General features: G+C 50.5%; 1 protein-coding gene and 1 pseudogene across 1 annotated transcript in view; one reads left to right on the plus strand and one right to left on the minus strand.

The window, feature by feature from the left end:
• nrxn3a (neurexin 3a) overlaps window positions 1-23,764 on the minus strand; it is a 1,956,983-nt gene that overhangs the window by 1,338,919 nt on the left and 594,300 nt on the right. Inside the window, exons 7-8 of the mRNA XM_038773738.1 lie at window positions 3,451-3,889; window positions 603-986 (exon numbers count right to left, since the gene is read on the minus strand). Coding sequence (XP_038629666.1) covers window positions 603-986; window positions 3,451-3,889 — 823 coding nt within the window. The remainder of the gene's footprint in view (window positions 1-602; window positions 987-3,450; window positions 3,890-23,764) is intronic.
• Window positions 3,938-15,187, plus strand: LOC119962347 (annotated as a pseudogene).

Below are 23,764 nucleotides of genomic sequence, written 5' to 3' on the forward strand. Positions count from 1 at the left end.
TATGGTTACAAGTGGTTAATAAGGTTAACATACAGAAGACTACGGGATAGCACAGTGGTTAGCACTGCTGAATCACAGCGCCAGGGACCCTGGTTCAAATCTGTGGATTTTGCACATTCTTCCCGCGTCTGCGTGGGTTTCCTCCGGGTGCTGTGGTTTCATCGCACTGTCCAAAGATGCGGAGTTTAGGTGGATTGGCCTTGTTAAATTGCCCCCCGGTGAGGTTACGGGGATATGGTGGAGAATCTGGGCCTCGGCAGGGCGCTCTTTCAGAGGGTCGGTGCAGACTCGATGGGCCGAATGGCCTCCTTCTGCACTGTAGGGATTCTATGATTCTAAGGTTTCTTTACAGACACGTTCTGCAACCAGATGTGGGCATGGGAGGTTCAGCCTGAATATCGGATAATGCCTGAATATTTCTCAGTTGCATGGCTAAGATTATGCATTGAGGGCTGCAAGAGATCAAATCTGCCACTTGCCATCCCATAGTTCTCCAACATGCCGAATTCCTGAAGCAAGCACTTGGCACACTGTTATCTTGTCACAGGAAATCAGCATAAAACAAAATAATTTGCTTTCTCATGACATTAAATCACACTTACCTCTTTCACACGTTCTCCCCCAGTAGCCCATGCCTGTGCAGTCGCAGATGAACCGGTTCCAACCTTCCCGGCACACCGCATTGTTCTTGCAGGGATTGCTGTCGCACTGTTTGATGCTCACACGTAAGCAGGATGGCTTGACCCCAGCAGCATTCTGCTCCTCGGCCAACTGTCGGATGTCCTTGCTCCTGCCGTCAATGAACAAGTCCCTGATGCAGCCAACGTAGCCGTAGTTGAGCATGGCGGTCCACAGCTCCGTGGGCAAGATGGAGCCCATTCTGTTGTCTGGCAGGCCTCCGAGGTACATGTCCCCCTCCAGGTCAAGAATCTCACTGTCTCCACTCGCCGTGAACGGGGTGCGTCGACTATTCACCGATATAGTACCTGCAAGAGAAAACCGGGCAAGCTCAATGCCGGTTGGGGGACTGATTTTGGTTAGGACACTGAGAAAACCCCACTGTTCTTCATATACCGTCATGGGATCATGGGTGCCTTAAAGGGGCATTAGTGCCAGCAGAAGGGTTTTTTGCAACACTCAAAGCCAGCTTCACGGTCACCATTACTGAGACAATCTTTCATTAGATATTGTTGCTGGGGTGGGATTTGAACCCACATCCACAGAAAAGTAACCTGGGCATTACTAGCTCAGCCTTGTCCTATGGGAATCTGATGATCCTCCGGGCGTGTCAGACCCTTGCTGCCTGTCCTCCATCCTCCCTCTCCTCCTGAGGCTCCTCCCAGGTCCATCCACCAGCCCCTCCTGGTCCACAGCCTCCTCAGATGAGGCCGCATGTCCCTCCTCCTCCTCCCCAGCATGCCACCCTGCTGCTGTGCCAGGTTGTGGAGGGCACAGCAGATCCTTACTCCTACACTTGCCGATTCCAACACAACCCCGGGTCGCCTTCTGCACAAACCTCAGGTCATCCAGAGATTAGCTGCCCATGGCTTTACTTTCACCGAGCCCTGGTCACCTACTGAGCCTGGGCACATTACCCGATATTGGGTCCCCGTCAAACAATGCCTCAATTTGAAATTTGTTATCCTGGTTTTCAAATCTCTCCACAGCCTCATGTCTTCCTATCTCTGTAACCTTCACCAGCCTCCCCCCCCCCCCCCGGAGAAATCTAAACTTTAATAGCTCTATTATTGGTTGCCATACTTGCAATTGCCAGGCCCGAAGCTCTGGAATTCTGCTAAACCTCACTAAGACAATCCATAAAACTTATCTCGTTGACCAAGCTTCTAGCCATTTGCTCTACCACCTCCCTATGCGGCTCAATGTTTAATACTGTTTTATAACACTCCGATGGAAGACCTTGGGGCATTTTATTACATGAAAGGTGCTACATAAAGACAAGTTATTGGACTTGCTGGTGGAAAATAAACAGTCATAAATAGTCCCTCTGCTCTCAACATTCCATAACTCCCTGTTAGAAAGAATGTGGGCTTGTGCCTATGTGTGTCTGCGATGCTAAATGAGGAAGGCACCAGGCTAGGGTTGCCAACCCGTTGGGTGTATTCCTGGAGGTTTCATCACATGATCTCTCCCTCACTGTCACGTCATTGGCCGCCCAAAACATCCATAACCCCTCGACCTTCCCTTGACTAACAGGAATTGAACTCATCATAATGGGAGACTCTGGACAATCATTCAAACAATATTTTCTCCAGCCTTCCCAATATATTTTTAAAAATGAGCAAAGAGAAGAGTTAAATGGGAACTTAAAAAAATATTCTTTTCTTAGGACAGCCTGCAGACTGGAGTCCAGGATTGTTCGCAGCAGTGTCTGGGGGTAACTCTTTATTTTCTGGAGACTCAGGCTAAATTCATGGACAGTTGACAACCCTTCATCAGGCTGAGGTGTGTAGCAGCTCCTTTCCAATCCACTGGTCAGGTAACCTCATGAGACCCATTTTCTGGGACAATGAATGCAGAACAGGCACTCGTGTGAGGTTCCACAGTGAGTGTGCTGCATCAATGGAACTTTATGTGAACAGTGGTCAATAGCTTCAGGACAGGAGCAGAGAAAATTGGTAGACAATGTAACGTGAAACCCAAGTTATTTTCATTTTTTTCAGTCAGGAGCACCATTATTTTAAAAAAATAAATTGAGAGTACCTAATTCATTTTTTCCAATTAAGCGGCAATTTGGCATGGCCAATCCACCTACCCTGCACATCTTTGGGTTGTGGGGGCGAAACCCACGCTAACACAGGGAGATCGTGCAAACTCCACACGAACAGTGACCCAGAGCCAGGATCGAACCTGGGACCTCGGCGCTGTGAGACAGCAGTGCTAACCACTGTGCCACCCTGCTGCCCAGGAGCACCATTATTTTAATCTTTTTTTCATCCTGGTGAAAATATGGCACAGGTCAGGAATCAAGTTAACAAGGAAGACTGATTTCCACATCACATAGTAAGCTGTGTATTTATCAACTTGCAGTCATTATTTTTTTCTATAAATTTAGAATACCCAATCATTTTTTTCCAATTAAGAGACAATTTAGCACGGCCAATCCACCTACCCTGCACATCTTTGGGTTGTGGGGGCGAAACCCAGGCAAACACGGGGAGAATGTGCAAACTCCGCACGGACAGTGACCCAGAGCTGGAATCGAACCTGGGACCTCGGCGCCGTGAGGCAGCAGGGCTAACCCACTGCGCCACCGTGCTGCCCCTGAGTGCAGTCATTCCTAATCCTCGGCCAAAGTTTACTGTTCGCAGAATTGCTTTTTGCCGGGCCATTGTAATGGAAAATATACTTTGTGTTTCATTTCCCCCGCCCACCCCCCCTCTCTCTTCGTAAGCTCCTCAGTGAGCGTGAACGTTTTGCTCCCTTCCTTACCTGATCTTCCGTCTCGCTGTATGTCCACGTGATACCATTCCCCGTCATTCACCTTCCTCATGGTAGATTTGATCTTGATCGTGCCGGAGCCCATGTCCAGCAGCAAGAACAGGTTCCCGTCCAACAGCTCAACTGCAAAAAAGTCCACTTTGGTTTTCTTCACGCTCCTCAGGTCTTTCCTTTCCTGCGGCTTTCCGTGCGTGAACAGAATGAGGCCGCTGGGCTCGGATGTGCGGAAATCGAACGAAATCGAGCCCATTTTCTTGGTGTTCCACTTTGGCAGGCTGATGTACGCCTCCGGCGTCTCGAACGATATGGGGTCCAGGGTGGCGACGTTCTCGCACGTGAACACAACATCGCCGTGGATCTTCATTTTGGGATCCTTAATCCTGGCCAGGCGTGAGAGCTCGAGCCTGATGTCGTTGTTCTTATAAACGACCTGTCAATCACAGCCAAGATAAAACAACACAAGGTCAGGGGAAGTTCAATGGCAGGAGTAAATGTTTTATTAACTGCGCGGGTCATCAGGTAGGTGAGGAATGAGGAGGCAGCGGCGCGTCACAGTAGGTTGTTGTCGGAGCAAGGCCACTTATTCTGAATTAGAATGGAAATAAATAGGAAATGTCGAAAGATTCAATCTGTAGTCAAATGTTAATCTAAAACTAGTAGTGGGGCGGAGGGGGGGCGGGGGGTGAAATTCACAGGATAAATCAGTTCTGTTCATTCGTCAGAATGACGACCTGCTCAAGTTGGCTGATTTACGGGTTCACACTTGCCATTGTTTGTTTAAGAGAAAGAATCAGAAACTGCACCAGAGAATCAGAGAAGAGTGTTTTCAGTCTATCAGGTTGGGTCAACTCTGCTGGCAATTGGTCCCCACACCCGCTGCATTTCAGGGGTGGGATTCTCTGATCCTGAGGCTAAGCGTTGACGCCGTCATAAATGCCGTCGCATTTCACGACGGCGTCAACATGGCCTCAGGTGCAGCGATTCTGACCCCTACAGGGGCCAGCACGGCACTGGAGTGACCCACGCCGCCCCAGCTGCCGATGCTGGCGTCAGATGGGCGCCGCGGGTCTGCGCATGTGCAGTGGGACCGGCGCCAATGCGGCATGCGCAGTGGCTTCCTTTTCCGCTCCGGCCCCGATGCAACATGGCGTAGGGCTACAGGTGCCGGCGCAGAGCAAAAGAGGCCCCCAGCCCGAGAGGCCAGCCTGCCGATCGGTAGCCACCGATCACGGGCTGAGCCACATCGTAGGGCCCCCCCCCCTGGGGTCGGACCCCCCTCCCCCACCAGGCCGCCCCCGGATGCATGCATGCCGAGGTCTCGCCGGTAAGACCACACGTGGACGGCGCCGACAGGACTCGGATCTTTTGTGCGGCCGCTCGGCCCATCCCGGGTGGAGAATAGCCGGGGGGGGGGGGGGGGGGGGGGCGCATAGAGCGGCACCCGACCGGCGTCGCACCGACCGCGCCGGCACCAATGGCGCCGATTCTCCGCTCTCCAGAGAATCGGCAGACCGGCGGCGGGTCGGCGTTGCGCGATTCGCGCCCGTCCCTGCGATTCTCCGGCCCGGCCAGGGCTGAGGGAATGCCGCCCCCTATTCCCCTGTCATTTGTTTCTTCTTCCACTTTCCATCCAATTCCCTTACTAAAGCTTCTCTTGAATCCGAATCCACCGCCCTTTCAGTCATTGCATTCCAAACCATCATCACCCACTGCGTTAATAAAAAAGATTCTTCCTCACATCCTCTGTCTGTTTCTTTTGCCGATCAGCTTGCACCTGTACCCTCTGGCTATCAATTCTTCAACCATGGGAAAAAAATTCTCTTCATTTCACTTCACCTAAACCTCTCATGATTTTAGATACCTCCATCAAATCCTCCCTTAGCCTCCATGCCCTAATGAGAACCGCCTCTGCTTCTCCAGTCCAACAGACTAACTGTAACTTGAAATTCAGGAATGAACAGGGGATTCTCAAGGAAGCGTTTCACAAAATTGCATTCACGCCTTACGTGGTCCTGGCGATTGAGGCCATTCTCATTGTTCTCACTGGCATCACCTCAGATGCTGAATCATCTCTTAATTTGCTTTCAAGCGGAATACAGATATATATTACCCCTATTTACTATGCTTGTTTTTACTACCATTTCTCTTTGTTGAGGTCCCACTTAAATGCTGTTATTTTTTTCATTTCTGATGAAGTGTCAACTTCTTTTCTTCTCTCCACAGATGCCAGTTGACCTGTTGTGTTTCCTGTCCTTGTTTTATAGAATCCATAGAATTCCCATGGCGCAGAAGGAGGCTATTCGACCCATCGTGTCTCCACCCACCCACCGAAAGAGCACCCCACCTGGGCCCACTCTCCTGCCCTATCCCCTTAAACCCGTGACCCCACTTAACCTTTGTGACACTAAGGGACAATTTTAACACGGTCAATCCACCTAACCTGCACATCTTTGGACCGTGGGAGGAAACTGGAGCACGCGGAGGAAACCCACGCAGACACGGGGGAGAAAGTGCAAACTCCACACAGAGGTCGGAATCTAACCTGGGTCCCTGGTGCTGTGGGACAGCAGTGATAAGCACTGTGCCACCCTTCAGATTATCAACACTTGGGAAGTGCTTTGCTTTTTATTTGCCCTCCCTTTCTTGAATAGTCACAATTGCCATCAGTCCCAACAATAGAATTGTCCAATGTTGGGCAAGTGCCATTATGTGACCTGTCACCTCCAATTGCCATGACGCCACCCCTGCACATCCACCATTGGTCACCTGGTATATTCGTCCTTGCAGAATACCATCTTCCCATATGATTGGAAAGCAAACAGAGTCTTCACTATCCAATTAGACAATGAGTCAAAGAGGCATTTCTTCCCCGCCCATGTCCAACATTGTTACAAGTAATAAACAAAAATTCAAAGAATTTGTTTTTGGAAAAACAATGTCCTTATGCTTTTTCGACAGGGCCTTGGAGCCTTGTTCTGGAGATGACTCTTTCAGCTCTGGAGACTCCAGGGCAATCTGGTAAGGGTAGCATCGCTATCTCAGACCAATCACTATTTGGGGTCCATATTATGAGTACATTAAACCCAAAAGGGGCTGGCCTAACCCTGAACAGGAGCCCACACAATGCTCTGAAATATTAGACCACTAGACATTAGGCATGAGCGCTAAGTGTATAGATTGCAGGAGCAGTGCACCATATTAAATCATCTCAGCTCTGTGGTCAACGAGGGCAAATGCAACTTCATATCAAACAATCCGTGTTCTGATAACTCCCACCATAGATGGTTGCAATGCAACAGTGCGCGGGCCGTCGATGAGATATTGACACACCGGTGAAGATATCATCACTGTAATCTTTGTCACAGAATACAATGGCATTCGGTGCACTGCACCTTCACAACATCCCTGATTTTTTTTTTGTTGCTGTTGCTCGTGTTCAATTTGTCAGCTTTGCTGCCCAGGGCAACCTGAAGTTTCGAGTGCATGGGCAAGCTCATCTCCTCGCAGCGGAGGGTCACCATTCCACAACAGGAATCAATGATTAATTAGGCAAATTCACTTGTGACCAGAATATGAAATTGTGCATGACATCACCGCTAGCCCTCAGACAGAACAATACAATCAAAATTCATCCCGTAGCCTGGAAGCTCAAAAATTAAACTATCCGCTGATTAACAAACCACGCAGGGAGCTATCAATACCACAGCTCAGAGAGACTGTGGAATCATGTAAGCGCTCCTGTCTGGATACTGTTGCCAGGTCCTTTACCCCTACACTTGCTGAGCAACCTTTTCCAGTTTGTATTACAACCCTGACTTTTTAATGGCTCCATCTTCGAAGCTTTGTCTCATAGTCTGTTAATAATAATCATCTTTATTATTGTCACCAGTAGGCTTACATTTACACTGCAATGAAGTTACTGTGAAAGTTCCCGAGTCGCCACATTCCGGCGGGTACACAGAGGCAGAATTGAGAATGTCCAATTCACCCTAACAAGCACGTCTTTCGGGATGGGACTTGTGGGAGGAGACCGGAGCACCCGGAGAAAACCCAAGGCAGACAGGGGGAGAACTTGCAGACTCCACACACTCAGTGACCCAGGCCAGGAATCGAACCGGGGTGCCGGCACGGTGATGCAACAGTGCTAGCCATTATGCTGCTCCATGGCCTTCTTCCCAGGATAATAAAGCAGCGGGATTCCTCGTCCCATAAGCTATCCATTTCTCCAAACATATGCTGGCTTGTAGGAACATTGCTGACTCGGTGCCGGTTTCCTTCCTTCATCGTGTGCCGTCCACAAACCAATATAAGGTCACTTCAGAAACTTCCTTTCAGAGCTGAAAAGCTTGAACGAACACCCACCGTATCTCTTCACAACACAGACCGATGACACCAGAGCAAGGTTCTGCGGGTCTCCCTTTGACCGTCTTAATGTTTGAGTATCTCCCTTGGAAACCAGAGGTGGACACACCATACAAACAGTGGTTGGCACTGTTGCCTCACAGGGTCAGGGACTAGGGTTCCATTCCAGCCTCGGGTGACAGTCTATGCGGAGTCTGCACGTTCTCCCCGTGTCTGCGTGTGTTTCCTCCGGGTGCTCCGGTTTCCTCCCACAGTACAAAGATGGGCAAGTTAGATGGATTGGCCATGATAAATTGGCCCTTCGTGTCCAAATGTTAGGTGAGGATAGGGTGGGTACTGGGCTGAGGAACGATGCTCTTCTGGAGGGCCGGTCCAGACTCAATGGGCCAAATGGCCTCGTCTGCACTGGAGTGATTCTACGATTCTATGTGTAATGCTGCACTTTGTGAATAATGTGGAAAGAACGAGTGTCTCGTTTCATATTTCACCAACTGACTTGAGATTGGAATAAAACTGCAGCATCAGCCTTGATTTTGTGGAGACAAATTGCATCGGTGCATTTTCAAAGGGGGAGCAAGATAAAACACTTGAAGGAGAAGGACAGAGAAGGTAATGTCACTAGGCTAGTAATTCAGACCACTCTAGATACATGGGCCTGGATTCTCCAGCCCGGCGCTGGGTCAGGGAATCCCCGGGGGAGGGGGGGCACAATTCTCAAGCCCCGCCACCGCGACGCCGGCTTCTCCATTCTCCGGCACCATTTTTCGGGCGCTCGTGGGATCGCTGCTACGCCGGTCGGTGTCCGTTAACAATGCCCCCCCCACCCCCCCCCCCCGCGATTCTCTGGGCCCCAATGGGCCGAGTGGCCGACGGGTTCCGCCGATTCCCGCCAGCGTGGATTACTCACCTCCCACACGGCGGGACCTGGAAGATGTGTCTGCGGGGGCTGGCCTGGAGGAGGGGGGGGGGGGTTCCGACCCCAGGGTGGGGCCCTCAAGGTTGCCTGGCCTGCGATCGGGGCCTACCGATCGGCGGGCGGGCTGGTTCCGTGGGGGCCTACTTTACTCTGCGCCGGGCCCCTGTAGGGCTCCACCATATTGCCCGGGGGCCGGCGGGGAGAAGGGAACCCCCGCACACGCGTGGAAATGCGCCGGCCGTAGCACGCATGCGCGGAAATATGCCAGCCGTTCCGCGCCGGCTGGAGCTGCGGGGACCACTCTGGCGGTAACCTAGCCCCCTAGAAAGTGGAGAATTCCTCACTTTCGGGGGCCATTGACGCCGCTTTTCACGCCGGCGTGGGGATATAGCCCCATTATTAGAGAATCTCGCCCAGGGTTACAAACCCCCACCTCCCCCCCCCACTCCCACCCAAGTGAAATTTAAATTCAATTCATAACATCTGGAATTGAAAGCCAGTCAACTATTACTGATTATTGTGAAAAGCAATTTGGTTCACTGATGGTCTTCAGAGAAGGAAATCGACCTGTTCTGGCCTACATCTGACTCCAGACCCACATCAGAAAACCGCACCAAATCATACAAGGCAAGCGGTTCCAACTTGCGAGTAGACTTCAAGAATACGCCGAGTGACCAAGCTCCTGAAGGATGATTTGATCAGGAGGAAATGTGTCTCTTTCCGCCGATACAATGGCGGTGTTGGCAGGTGTGCACAAGATAAGGCCTGGCGGACTTCCGGTTGCGGTGATGCGGAGCTAAGCCGCACGTTCGGTAGCTCCCGCTATTTTTGGTCTTTTGGGCTCTTTTAAGGGCCCGCAGCGGTGCTGGTTGAACTTTTCCCCGGGTGGGAACACATGCACTGTGCTTATCTGCCGGTGGATGGACTGGACCAGGAGCGGAGCGGTCAAAAAATCGCTTTGGAGCAGAGAAAGGTGCGAGGCAGGAAAAACAAAATGGCGTTGGGCGGGGAACCGGCAGCGTGGCACCGGCAGCGTGGCAGCAGTGGGCGCAGGAGAAGCAGGAGCTGCTCCAGCGCTGCTTCAGAGAGCTGAAGGCTGAGATTCTGGAACCGTTTAAGGCCTCGCTGGACAAGCTCATGGCAACTCAGACGGCTCAGGGTGCGGAGATCCGAGAGCTACGGCAAAAGGCCTCGGAGAGCGAGGACGAACTCCTGGGCCTGGCAGTGAAGGTGGAGTCGCACGAGGCGCATCACAAGAAATGGCTGGCAAGGATGGAGGAGATGGAGAACCGCTCCCGTCGGAAGAACCTGCGGATTCTGGGCCTCCCAGAGGGGCTGGAAGGTTCGGATTTGGGGGCCTACGTGGTCCTGATGCTGAACTCGTTAATGGGCATGGGGCCGTTCCAAGGACCCTTGGAGCTGGAGAGTGCCCATCGAGTGCTGTTGAGGAAGCCCAGGCCGAACGAGCCGCCTGGGGCGGTGCTGGTCCGCTTTCACCGCTTCGTTGACCGTGAGTGTGTGCTGAGATGGGCGAAGAAGGAGAGGAGCAGCAGGTGGGAGAATGCAGAGATCAGGATCTATCAGGACTGGAGCGCGGAGGTGGAGAAGAGAAGGGCTGGTTTCAATTGGGCGAAGGGAGTGCTTCACAGGAAGGGGGTGAAGTTTGGCCTGCTACAGCCGGCTCGCCTCTGGGTCACTTACAAGGACCGCTAGCTCTACTTTGATTCTCCGGAGGAGGCCTGGGCCTTTGTCCAGGCAGAGAAGTTGGACTCGAACTGAAGACTGGGGGGTTGGGGAATGATGTACATAGTCCGGAGGCTCGGTCCTCCTTAGTAACCTTTCGTTTTTTATTGGCTGTGTTTGATGTTGCTTTTTTGCTGTTCTGCTTTTTCGCATTTTGGGGCTGTTATTATTTATTTGGGTGCTTTTTCGTTTTTTTCACTGGTGGAGGGTTGGGGAGCTGTTCGCGGTCCCGCTGGGTCATGTGCCCGTCTTTTTCCCGCATGTTTGGTCGGGGGGGGCGGGGTTTGGGATGGAAGCGCGGGTTTCCTTCCTGCGCTGGAGGAGCAGTGGGGGAAGTAGGGGGGGTACCAGGTTGCTGCTACAGGGGCCGGAGGGGAACAGCTGGTGTGGGGGGTGGGTCTGCCACCATGGGGAATGGGCCTGGGGGGTTCTGCGGGCACGTGGTGAGCCGAGGGAGAGCTCTGGCTGACCGCACAGAGGGAGGGGGAAGACCCCCCCCCCCCCCCCCCCCCCCCTAGGTTTGACTGGTCACATGGAACGTGAGGGGGCTGAATGGGCCAGTGAAGTGGTCCCGGGTCTTGGCGTACCTGAAGGGGCTGGGAGCGGATGTGGCTATGCTCCAGGAGACGCACCTTAAGGTGGCGGATCAGGTGAGGCTGAGAAGAGGCTGGGTTGGACAGGTGTTTCACTCGGGGCTAGATGCGAAGAATCGAGGGGTGGCGATCCTGGTTGGCAAGAGCTTGTCGTTTGTTGCGTCGAGTGTGGTGGCAGACAGTGCAGGTAGATACGTAATGGTGAGTGGTAGGCTTTAAGGGGAACGGGTGGTTCTGGTCAATGTGTACGCCCCAACTGGGACGATGCGGGCTTCATGCGGCGAATGTTGAGCCGGATCCCGGACCTGGAGACGGGGGGCTTGATCTTGGGAGGGTACTTTAATACTGTGTTGGATCCGGCTCTGGATCGTTCAAAGTCTAGGACGGACAAGAGGCCGGCGGCGGCCTCAGTGCTGAGGGGGTTCATGGATCAGATGGGAGGGGTAGACCCTTGGAGGTTTTTGAAGCTGGGAGGCAGGGAGTTCTCCTTTTTCTCCCATGTCCACAAGGCTTATTCCCGGATTGACATTTTTGTTCTCAGCCGGGCGCTAATCCCGAGAGTGGTGGGGGCGCACCAGCTCCGGAAGCGGGAGGCAGCGAGAGAGATAGGGGGAGTCACAGATGCAGGAGGGAACTTGGTGCGGAGTGGCAGGGACATTACTGGGGTGTTCAGATCCTTTTACGAGGGGCTGTACCGGGCGGTGCCCCCTAGGGAGGTGGGCGGGATGGACCGCTTTCTGGATAAGCTGGAGTTCCCAAGAGTAGAGGAGGAGTGGGTGGAGGGTCTGGGGGCCCCAATCGAGTTGGAGGAGCTGTTGGAGGCGTTGGGGAGCATGCAGACAGGGAAAGCACCGGGACCTGACGGGTTACTGGTGGAGTTTTATAAGAAGTTTTCAGATCTGCTGGGCCCGCTGCTTGTGAGGACCCTGAATGAGGCGAGGGGGGGGGGGGGGGCTTTGCCCCCGACGATGTCTAGAGCAATAATCTCACTGATCCTGAAGCGGGATAAGGATCCCCTCCAGTGTGGGTCTTACAGGCCGATTTCGCTCTTCAACGTGGATGCAAAGTTGTTGGCGAAGGTACTGTCCAGGAGGGTGGAAGATGTGGTCCCGATGGTTATCCATGAGGACCAAACGGGGTTTGTGAAGGGGAGGCAGCTGAATGTCAATGTACGGCGGCTTCTTAATGTTATGATGATGGCGTCGGCGGCTGGGGAGGCGGAAATAGCAGCATCGATGGATGCGGAGAAAGCTTTTGGCAGGGTGGAGTGGAGCTACCTGTGGGAAGTGCTGAGGAGGTTCGAGTTTGGTGGGGGATTCATCAGCTGGGTGAGGCTGCTGGGCTGCTGTATAGCTCCCCGGTAGCGAGTGTGGTGGCGAATGGGAGGAAGTCAGAGGACTTTCGGCTGCCCTGGGGTTCGAGGCAGGGGTGCCCCTTGTCTCCCCTGCTCTTTGCGTTAGCAAATGAGCCCTTGGCCATGGCGTTGAGGGATTCGAAGAACTGGAGGGGGATTGTGCGGGGGGGGGGGGGGGGGGGGGGGGGTGCCAGGGGTGTTGAAGATATTTGGGGAGTTTGGGGATTTTTCAGGCTATAAGCTCAGCGTGGGGAAAAGTGACCTGTTTGTGCTGCAGCTGGGGGACCAGGAGAGGGCGTTGAAGAGGGCGGAGAGGAGCTTTAGATATCTTGGAGTCCAGATAGGTAGGAGCTGGGGGGCCCTGCACAGGCTAAACCAGGGGTGGGCAAACTTTACCGTGCAAGGGCCACATTCAGAAATTCACAATTCACAAAGGGCCGCATAGTATATTAAGTAAAATAATTACTTCACCCGGTTATGATTCTGGGCGCCTCATATAGAACATAGAACAGTACAGCACAGAACAGGCCCTTCGGCCCTCGACGTTGTGCCGAGCAATGATCATCCTACTCAAGTCAACGTATCCACCCTATACCAGTAAGTAACCCAACAGCCCCCCCCATTAACCTCAAAAAAAAAAAAAAAAAAAAAAAAATATTTAAAAAAAAATTTCTTTTTTTTTAATGATTTGGAGGGCCGCAGAAATACCTTTGGCGGGCCGCATGCGGCCCGCGGGCCGTAGTTTGCCCACCCCTGGGCTAAACTTTTCGAGGCTGGTGGAACAGATGGAGGAGGAGTTCAGGAGGTGGGACGCGCTGCCACTCTCTTTGGCGGGTAGGGTCCAGTCAGTTCAGATGACGGTGCTCCCGAGGTTTTTGTTTCTTTTTCAGTGCCTCCCCATATTGATTCCGAAGGCTTTTTTTAAGAGGTTTAATAAGAGTATTCTGGGGTTCGTGTGGGTGCGGAAGACCCCGAGAGTGAGGAGGGTATTCCTGGAGCGAGGAAGGGAGGTAGGCGGCTTGGCGTTGCCCAACTTGTGTGGGTGTTACAGGGCTGCGAACGTGGCAATGATTCGTAGGTGGGTGATGGAGGGGGAGGGTGCCGCATGGAAGAGGTTGGAGGTGGCGTCCTGTGTGGGTACGAGTTTGGAGGCATTGGTGACGGCCCCGGTCCCACTCCCCCCGGCAAGGTATTCTATGAGTCCGGTAGTGGTGGCTTCCCTCAAACTTTGGGGGCAGTGGAGGTGGCATAGGGGGGAAGTGAAGGCCTCAGTGTGGGCCCCGATACGGAGCAATCATCGGTTTGCACCAGGTTGAATGGATGGTGGGTTTTTGAGTTGGCATAGGGCAGGCATCAGGCGGATGGGGGACCTTTTCCTCGATGGGAAGTTTGCGACTTTAGAGGAATTGGAGGGGAAGTGGAGTCTCCCCCATGGGAATGCTTTCAGGTATATGCAGATTAGGGCATTTGTTAAGCGGCAGGTGGCGGAGTTCCCGCTACTGCCGCCTAGGGGGGTTCAGGATAGGGTGCTCTCGGGGACGTGGGTTGGAGAGGGGAGGATCTCGGCAATTTATCAGATGATGCAGGAGGAGGAGGAGGCCTCGGTGGAAGAGCTGAAAGTGAAGTGGGAGGAGGAGCTAGGGGAAGAGATCGACGATGGGACGTGGGCGGACGCCCTGGGGAGGTTGAACTCGTCCTCTTCTTGCGTATGGCTCAGCTTAATTCAGCTGAAGGTGCTGCACAGGGCGCACATGACTGGGGCCAGGCTGAGCCGGTTCTTTGGGGGAGAGGACAGGTGTGGGAGGTGTTCGGGAGGCCCGGCGAACCACACCCACATGTTCTGGGCGTGTCCGGCGTTGGAGGGGTTTTGGAAGGGGGTGGCGGGAACTCTGTCCAAGGTGGTCGGTTCCAGGGTGGAGCCGGGCTGGGGGCTCGCGATCTTTGGGGTAGCATCGGAGCCGGGAGTGCAGGAGGCGTTAGAGGCCGGTACCCTGGCCTTTGCGTCTCTAGTAGCCCGGCGTAGGATTCTCTTACAGTGGAGGGACGCGAAGCCCCCGAGCCCCGAGCCCGGAGGCCTGGATCAATGACATGGCCGGGTTCATCAGGCTGGAGAAGGTTAAGTTTGCCCTGAGGGGGTCGGTACAAGGGTTCTTCCGGCGGTGGCAGCCCTTTCTCGATTTTCTGGTGGAGAAGTAGAGGGTGGTCAATCTCAGCAGCAACCCTGGGAGGGGTGGGTTCGGGGTCCATTAAGGGGATTTGTTTTTGCGACGGTGTGTTCGCTATTTCCTTCTTTTTTGTATTGTTATTAAGTTATTAATTTATTGCTTTGTATTGGGGGGGGGGGGGGGGGGGAATTTCTCTTTCTGTTTATTTCTACACCTTGTTTACTTGATTGTTGGGAGAAAATGTGTTGTTGAAAAATTTGAATAAAAGTTATTTAAAAAAAAGATAAGGCCTGGCGATGGCCACACGGCCGTTTGCCTAAAAAGACTGCGGAGTTTCTGCTGCAGATGCTAAAGAATGTAGAAAGCATTGCTGAACTCAAGGGTCCGGACGTAGATTCCTTAGTGAGTGAGCTCACAAGTGAACAAGCCACCTAAGATGCACCGGAGTATCGATCGTGCCCGTGGTCACATCAACTCGTACATGTGCTCACCACGTCACATGGAGACAATCCTCACTGAGAAGGAGCAGATTGTTCCGAAACTCGAGGAGGAGGCCGAACAGAAGAGAACGGTTTCCCAGAAGGAGCTGAAGTAGTAAAATCTTTCGCCGTTGGGATTAAATTTTGCAGGAACCTCTGTACATACAATAAAATATTCGAAACCAAAAAAGAAAGGTGTGCTTGACTGCCCTCAAAAACGACCCAGCAAGCCATTGTGTTCAAGGACAATTAGGGATGAGCAGCAAATGCCAGCGATGCCCACATCCCATCAAATAAGGATGATATTTTAAAAAATCAAATTGAAGATAATCCTGATAGGGTGAGGTATTAAGAGGAGGGTGGAAGTGGGACCCGAGCACTTAACTTTTTGCCTTGGGATGAATTGATACCAACTCTGCCACCATTATCAGGTTTGTTTGGTATGGGGCAGGTGGATGGAGACAAGGCATTTTTGAACCCATCAGTTGAGTGTTCACCAGTTTTCCAGGTTGGCGTGCGTACAGTGAGCGGATAAACTGAACTTCACTTCTAAACAAACAATAACTTGAAGCTCATTCATAACACTGTCATAGTTGAGTTATGAGTCTTTTCTGCTTGTGAAATAAGTTCTATACCCAATTACTGTGCGCTGTACTCTTTCATATAAACCACATAGGACCACATTCACAATCATTTTCTTACAATAACCTCTGGGGATAAATTACCTTTCTGCATGACAGTATCAATCTATATTCGAGATGTGGAGAAGTGAGTTTATTGCACACAAAAACCTTTACGCAGTGAGGTCAGCCCTGCTAAGATCATTTAACTCCAGTTTATTACTTTGTTTCTGCAACATTCAATCATTTTTCCTGAAAAGAGCTCCAACTCCTTCCGCGAATTAAAATTAACCGGAGAATCGTATCACTTCCTCTCATTATTTTACAAGAATACACATTCTTCTCGACTGCAATCCGACGTGGAATTTCCACAAGGTCCTCGTTTATTTCCATCCTCCTGCCTTTGCACAAGAAGAAACAAGCCATTCAACCCAACAGGTCCTATAGCAGCTGCGTGTGATCCTCATCCCAACTCTCTTCATTTAACCTTATTAGCACATTATTAAATTTGTTGTGATGTTGTACTACGTGCAGATCACAGGAGACCTGGGTCCAGGTTACGCTCATTTATTTAAGATTCATGCAGGGAGGCAGATAAGGTTCAGTATGAACAAGGCTTACTGATTAAATGAAGATTGGACGATCATGTGCACTTACTGTGAGTCAGGAGGGTTCAACTAAGTTTCAACTAAGTCTATCTTATTCATTTCCCCTAATGGGACCTGATTTTGGTCTCCCCCTCATGTGGAAACATTCCCTCTCCATCAGCCTGAACCCTGACACAATCTTAAACTCTTCTATCAGGACACTTATCTTCTCCACAACCTGTCAGTCTTTCCGAAAGGTTGCCTCCTCTTCAGTATGAATCCATGTTCGTACTTTGTCCAGTGCTTCTGTATCCTTTGTTTGTAACATTGAGACTAGAAACTGCTGACAGTAGCCTACATCTGGTCTCATCAATGTTCTGTTCACATTAAAAGTAACGTCTTCTGGAAGTAATTCGTTACTCTCTGGAAATGCCGGAAGCTGATATTTCGGTGCAATACCCTCTCAGGGACAAGAATCCGAAATAGACTTCAAAAAAAGGGGGAGGGTGAATAATTGAGTGAAGAAGGAAAAGATAAATAAACAGCATACCTGTGGTGTGCCGAATTGCCCCCTTTAGCAATGTGAAATCCAATTACTCTGCCTCACAGCACCCAGCAGAGCAGGAGGCTAATTTGACCATTGTGCCTGTCCTGCCTCCTTGGTACAGCTGCCGATTAGATCCACTACTCATGACCCTGAAAAACGTTCCCATTTTATGGAATTATCCAATTCCTCCCTGAAGATTGCTGTTGGTTCTTCTTCTGCGGTAGACGGGTGTTCAGCTTAGTGAGAGTGACCATGGGACTGGGGAAACAGTACCGCCCGCATTCCGGCGCAGAGAATCACATGAAGATAGACTATAAGATACAGGAGCAGAATCGGGCCATTCAGCCCATCCCGTCTGCTCCGCCATTCAATCGTGGCTGATACGTTTTCTCATCCCCATTCTCCTGCCTTCTCCCCATAACCCCCTGGTCCACTTATTAATCAAGGACCTGTCTATTGCTGGATAGACGGGTGTATAGCAAGAGAGTGAGAGAAGTTTGCATGAAGCTAGCCCCAAGTCGGATGTGTATATAGTTCTGGTTTATGTCCAACCATACAGGCCCCCAGACCTCTGATTGAAACGTCCAACAACTTTTAAAATATTAATTGACCCTATGTGGGCATTGCATTGCTGGCTAGGCTAGCATGTATTGCCCATCCCTAATTGCCCTTGCGATGGTGGTGATGAGCCCTCAGATTGAACCACTGCAGTCCACGTGGTGTAGGCAATTAAAAAAAAAAATTGTAATAATCGTTATTGTCACCAGTAGGCTTACAATAACACTGCAATGAAGTTACTGTGAAAAGCCCCTAGTCGCCACATTCCGGCGCCTATTCGGGTACACAGAGGGAGAATTCAGAATGTCCAATTCACCTCACAGCGCGTCTTTCGGGACTTGTGGGAGGAAACCGGAGCACCTTGCTCAGAGCACCCCACTTATGCCCACACTCCCAACCTATCCCTGCAACCCATTCACCACACCCAACTTTTTTGGACACTAAGGGCAATTTAGCATGGCCAATCCACCTAAGCTGCACATCTTTGGACTGTGGGAGGAAACTGGAGCACCCGGAGGAAACCCACCCACTCACGGGGAGAACGTTCAGACTCCACACAGACAATGACCCGAGCCGGGAATCGAACCTGGGACCCTGGTGCTGTGAAGCAACAGTGCTAACCACTGTGCTACAGTGCAGTTAGGGAGAGAGTTCCAGGAGTTTGACCCAGCGACCGTGAAGGAACAGTGATATATTTCTGAGTTAGGATGGCGAATGACTTGTAAGGGAACTTCCAGGTGGTGGTGTTCCCATGTGCCTGCTGCCCTCCTGGATGGTAACGGTTGTGCAGTCGGAAGGTGCTGCCTAAGGAGCCTTGGTGAGTTCCTGCAGCGAACAGGTCGTGCTACATTCAGGCATGGATTGTTTCACCACCTGAGGAATAATGAATCCAATTGAACATTGTGCCCTCATCTGTGAACATCCCCACTTCTGGCCTCATGATCGAAGGATGAAGCAGTTGAAGATGGGCTGGGCCTTGGTCAGTAATCTGCAGAACTCTTGAGGTTGTGCCCTGGAGACTGGATGGGCTGCACTGCCAAGAATTGTGGATAGCACAATTGCTTCACAGCTCTAGGGCCCCAGGTTCGATTCCGGCTTGGGTCACTGTCTGTGCGGAGTCTGCACATCCTCCCCGTGTGTGTGTGGGTTTCCTCCGGGTGCTCCGGTTTCCTCCCACAGTCCAAAGATGTGCAGGTTAGGTGGATTGGCCATGATAAATTGCTCTTAGTGTCCAAAATTGCCCTTAGTGTTGGGTGGGGTTATGGGGATAGGGTGGATGTGTTGACCTTGGGTAGGGTGCTCTTTCCAAGAGTCAGTGCAGACTCGATGGGCTGAATGGCCTCCTTCTGCATTGTAAATTCTATGAAAGAAGGGCAGTTCACCACCAGCTTCCAAGGGAAGTGAGCGATGGGCTGACCTTGCCAGCGATGTCCACACCCCACAAAGGGATTTTAAAAATGCTGCTTTTGTTCCCCAACCTCACACACGGACGGTGCAAAGCTCATCCCAACTATTGCAGGACAGCTCAGACATTAGAAGGCTGTGACATCATCGAAAGACATGTTGTCATTATTCTGACAGGGCTGAGAGGTATTACTTGAGCTGTACGCTTTCAAAGGTAAAAAAGTATTGGCCCAGAGGCTGTTTGTTTCCTCAAACAGAATCAGTCCCTGGTTAGCAGCTCTTAGAAGATTTCCTCAGCTAACAGAAGACTCTTCAAATTTTGGGAAAGATGCAGATTTAAGGGCATGCCAGGCTATTATTTGCGTACAATTTGAATTTTCTATTTCTTTTCTTACTGCCGGCTTTATTTCAATTCCTCCTGGAATAGATTAGGTCAATAAACAATCTTAAGCGCCTCTTCAGCTAGACTAACATGAGTTATCTTCACATCTTTCAGGGATTAATTTAGTACTGGGAGCAGAAATCAACGTGAAATTGTCTGAGTCTGAGAATATTAAGTTTCTGGCAAAGCTGATGAATGGTAGACAATGCCACAGATTGGTACAGAGTGGCAAAGCTACAGAGTGGTACAGAATGGCAAAGCTACAGAATGGTAGACAATGCTACAGAATGGTCCAGAGCGGCAAAGCTACAGAATGGTACAGAGTGGCAAAGCTACAGAATGGTACAGAGTGGCAAAGCTACAGAATGGTAGACAATGCCACAGATTGGTACAGAGTGGCAAAGCTACAGAATGGTACAGAATGGCAAAGCTACAGAATGGTAGACAATGCTACAGAATGGTACAGAGTGGCAAAGCTACAGAATGGTACAGAATGGCAAAGCTACAGAATGGTAGACAATGCTACAGAATGGTACAGAGTGGCAAAGCTACAGAATGGTAGACAATGCCACAGATTGGTACAGAGTGGCAAAGCTACAGAATGGTACAGAGTGGCAAAGCTACAGAATGGTAAAGAGTGGCAAAGCTACAGAATGGTACAGAATGGCAAAGCTACAGAATGGTAGACAATGCTACAGAATGGTACAGAGTGGCAAAGCTACAGAATGGTAGACAATGCTACAGAATGGTACAGAGTGGCAAAGCTACAGAATGGTACAGAGTGGCAAAGCTACAGAATGGTAGGCAATGCTACAGAATGGTACAGAATGGCAAAGCTACAGAATGGTAGGCAATGCTACAGAATGTTACAGAATGGCAAAGCTACAGAATGGTAGACAATGCTACAGAATGGTACAGAGTGGCAAAGCTACAGAATGGTAGACAATGCTACAGAATGGTACAGAGTGGCAAAGCTACAGAATGGTAGGCAATGCTACAGAATGTTACAGAATGGCAAAGCTACAGAATGGTAGGCAATGCTACAGAATGGTACAGAATGGCAAAGCTACAGAATGGTGGACAATGCTACAGAATGGTCCAGAATGGCAAAGCTACAGAATGGTAGACAATGCTACAGAATGGTACAGAATGGCAAAGCTACAGAATGGTAGACAATGCTACAGAATGGTCCAGAGTGGCAAAGCTACAGAATGGTAGACAATGCTACAGAATGGTCCAGAATGGCAAAGCTACAGAATGGTACAGAGTGGCAAAGCTACAGAATGGGACAGAATGGCAAAGCTACAGAATGGTAGACAATGCTACAGAATGGTCCAGAGCGGCAAAGCTACAGAATGGTACAGAGTGGCAAAGCTACAGAATGGGACAGAATGGCAAAGCTACAGAATGGTAGACAATGCTACAGAATGGTCCAGAGTGGCAAAGCTACAGAATGGTCCAGAGTGGCAAAGCTACAGAATGGTAGACAATGCTACAGAATGGTCCAGAGTGGCAAAACTACAGAATGGTAGAGAATGGTACCCTGACGTAGAACGGAATTCACTTTAAATATCTCGACCCACCAAATTAGCAATTCTGGAATTTGATTTAACCATTTCAGTTTGTCAGTATTAGATCCACTGCCTTTTTAATGATCTGGACTTGTATGTACAGGGCATCATTTCAAAGTTTGCAGATGCACGGTGGTTAGCACTGTTGCTTCACAGCACCAGGGTCCCAGGTTTGATTCCCAGCTTGGGTCACTGTCTGTGTGGAGTCTGCACGTTCTCCCTCTGTCTGTGTGCGTGCTCCGGTTTCCTCCCACAAGTCCTGAAAGACGTGCTGTCAGGTAATTTGGACATTCTGAATTATCCCTTTGATTTTCATTCCTATACCTCCATTAACAATGCAACGGATCCCAATTAAAAATAGCCTGTGCTCTGCTATCCTCAAAGATTTGTGTTTATACAGCCCCAGATTTCGGTATTCATGCATCCACTTCAAAATTGTACTGTTTTGTTGATATCACCTCTTACTACTAATCAGAATTTTTAAATAATCTTTATTGTCACATTAACACTGCAATGAAGTTACTGGGAAAATCCCCTAGTCACCACATTCCGACGCCTGTTCGGGGACACGGAGGGAGAATTCAGAATGTCCAAATGACCTAACAGCACGTCTTTTGGTACTTGTGGGAGAAAACCAGAGCACCCGGAGGAAACCCACACAGACACAGGGAGAACATGCAGACTCTGCACAGACAGTGACCCAAGCCGGGAATCGAACCTGGGATCCTGGCGCTGTGAAGTGACAGTGAATCATAGAGTCATAGGTGTTTACAGCATAGAAACAGGCCCTTCAGCCCAGCTGGTCCATGCTGCCCCGTTTCGGTCACTAAGCCAGTCACACTTGCCTGCATTTGGCCCATATCCCTCTATACCCACCGTGTCCATGTCACTGTTTAAATGCTTTTTAAAGGACAAAATTGTACCCGGGTCTACCACTGCCTCTGGCAGCCCGTTTCAGAGCTCACCACCCTCTGTGTGAAGAAATTTCCCCTCTGCTGTCTTTTGTATCTCTCTCCTCTCACCTCTAGATTCTTCTACCTTTGGGAAAAGATGTCGACTATCTAACTTATCGTTGCTCCTCATTATTTTATAGACCTCTATAAGATCACTCCTGGGCCTCCTACGCTCCAGAGAAAAAAATTCCAGCCTAGTCAGCCTCTCCTTATAACTCAAACCATCAAGTCCTCGTAGCATCCTCGTAAATATTTTCTGCACTCTTTCTAGTTTAACAATATCCTTCCTATAATAGGGTGACAGAACTGAACACAGTATTCCATGTGAGGTCTTATCAATGTCTTCTCCAACTTCAACAGGACGTCCCAACTCCTATATTCAATATTCTGACCAATAAAACCGAGCATGTTGAATGCCTTCTTCACCACCCTGTCCACCTGCGACTCCACCTTCAAGGAGCTATGAACCTGTATTCCCAGATATCTTTGTTCTGTTACTGTCACCAACTCCCTACCATTAACTGAGTAGGTCCTGCCCTGATTTGATCTACCAAAATGTATCACCTCACATTTATCCAAATTAAACTGCATCTGCCATTAATCAGCCCACTGGCCCAATTGGTCAAGATCCTGTTGCAATCTTATATAACCTTCTTCACTATCCACTGTGCCAGCAATCTTGGTGCCATCTGCAAACGTACTAACCATGCCTCCGACATTCTCATCCAAATCGTTAATATATATCACAAATAACAGTGGACCCAGCACCGATCCCTGAGGCACACCGCTGGTCACAGGCCTCCAGTTTGAAAAACAACCCTCCACAATTATCCTTTGGCTTCGGTGGCCAAGCCAATTTTGCTTCCTCACCCTGGATTCTGTGAGATTTAACCTTTTGCAACAACCTACCATGCAGTACCTTGACAACGGCCTTGCTAAAGTCCATATAGACAACAGCGACCACACTACCCTCATCTACCTTCTTGGTTACCCCTTCCAAAAACTCAATCAAATTCGTGAGACCTGACTTTCCCCTGACAAAGCCATGCTGACTTTCTCTAATTAGCCCTAGCCTGTCTAAATGCCTGTAGATCCTGTCCCTCAGAATACCTTCCAACAACTTACCCACACAGTGGGTAACAGTGCTAACCACTGTGCTACCCCGTCGCCCATACTTGTGCACACAGACAGTGACCCAGGGCTGGGATTCGAACCCGGGTCCTGGGCGCTGCAGTCCCAGTGTTAACCATTGTGCCACACGCCGCCTTGAAATTATTCTTTCTAAGGATGTGGGGGGTCACTGGCTGGGTCAGTGTTTTTATTTCCCAGCCCTAATTTCCCTTGAGAAGGTGGTGGTGAGCCTCCTTCTTGACCCACTGCAGCCCACCTTTAACTGCAAGGAACAGCCAAAGTACACCTGAAGCATAGTGGGGTAGAGGGGAGGGGGGGGGGGGGGGGGGGGGGGGGGTGTTTGTGCGGCCATATATGATCCCAATTGCAAAAATGGACTAACTGTGAAATAGCTTCCCGGAACGTGAACAGAAGAGTCCACTCCATCAAACGTCAAAGCAGTCCCTCAAAATTGCATCCGGATTAAACAAAGTTAAAGGAGCAAAATTCTGCGGAATCTGAAACCAGAACAGAGGACGCTGGGAAAACCCAGCAGATCAGGGGGACAGAGAACGGAACTAACGTTTTGCTTTCCTTTGACTCTTCATCAGAACGAAACAGAGGGGTGGGGTGGTGGATGTTAAACTGTCACCAGGAGAGACAGCAACAAAGGTGGAGCAAACTGAAGAACAAGTGACAGATGGCCCAGTGTTGAGTGTGTGTGTGTGTGTGTGTGCGGGTTGCCGGGGTGTGGGGGCGGGGGTGGGGGCGCGCGGGTGGAGAGGGAGAGTTTTTGAACTGTGACAGAAAATGTATGGGATATAAGAAAAGAGGGGTTATGATTGAGGGGACAGGCCGCAGTCTAAAGTTGTTGAACTCAATATTGAGCCCTGTGGCTTCTGTAATGTATCAAATTGGTCAACGGGATGCTGCTCCTCCAGCTTAGGCTGGGCTGAAATGT

This window comes from Scyliorhinus canicula, chromosome 2 (assembly GCF_902713615.1).
Source record: "Scyliorhinus canicula chromosome 2, sScyCan1.1, whole genome shotgun sequence".
NCBI lineage: Eukaryota > Metazoa > Chordata > Chondrichthyes > Carcharhiniformes > Scyliorhinidae > Scyliorhinus > Scyliorhinus canicula.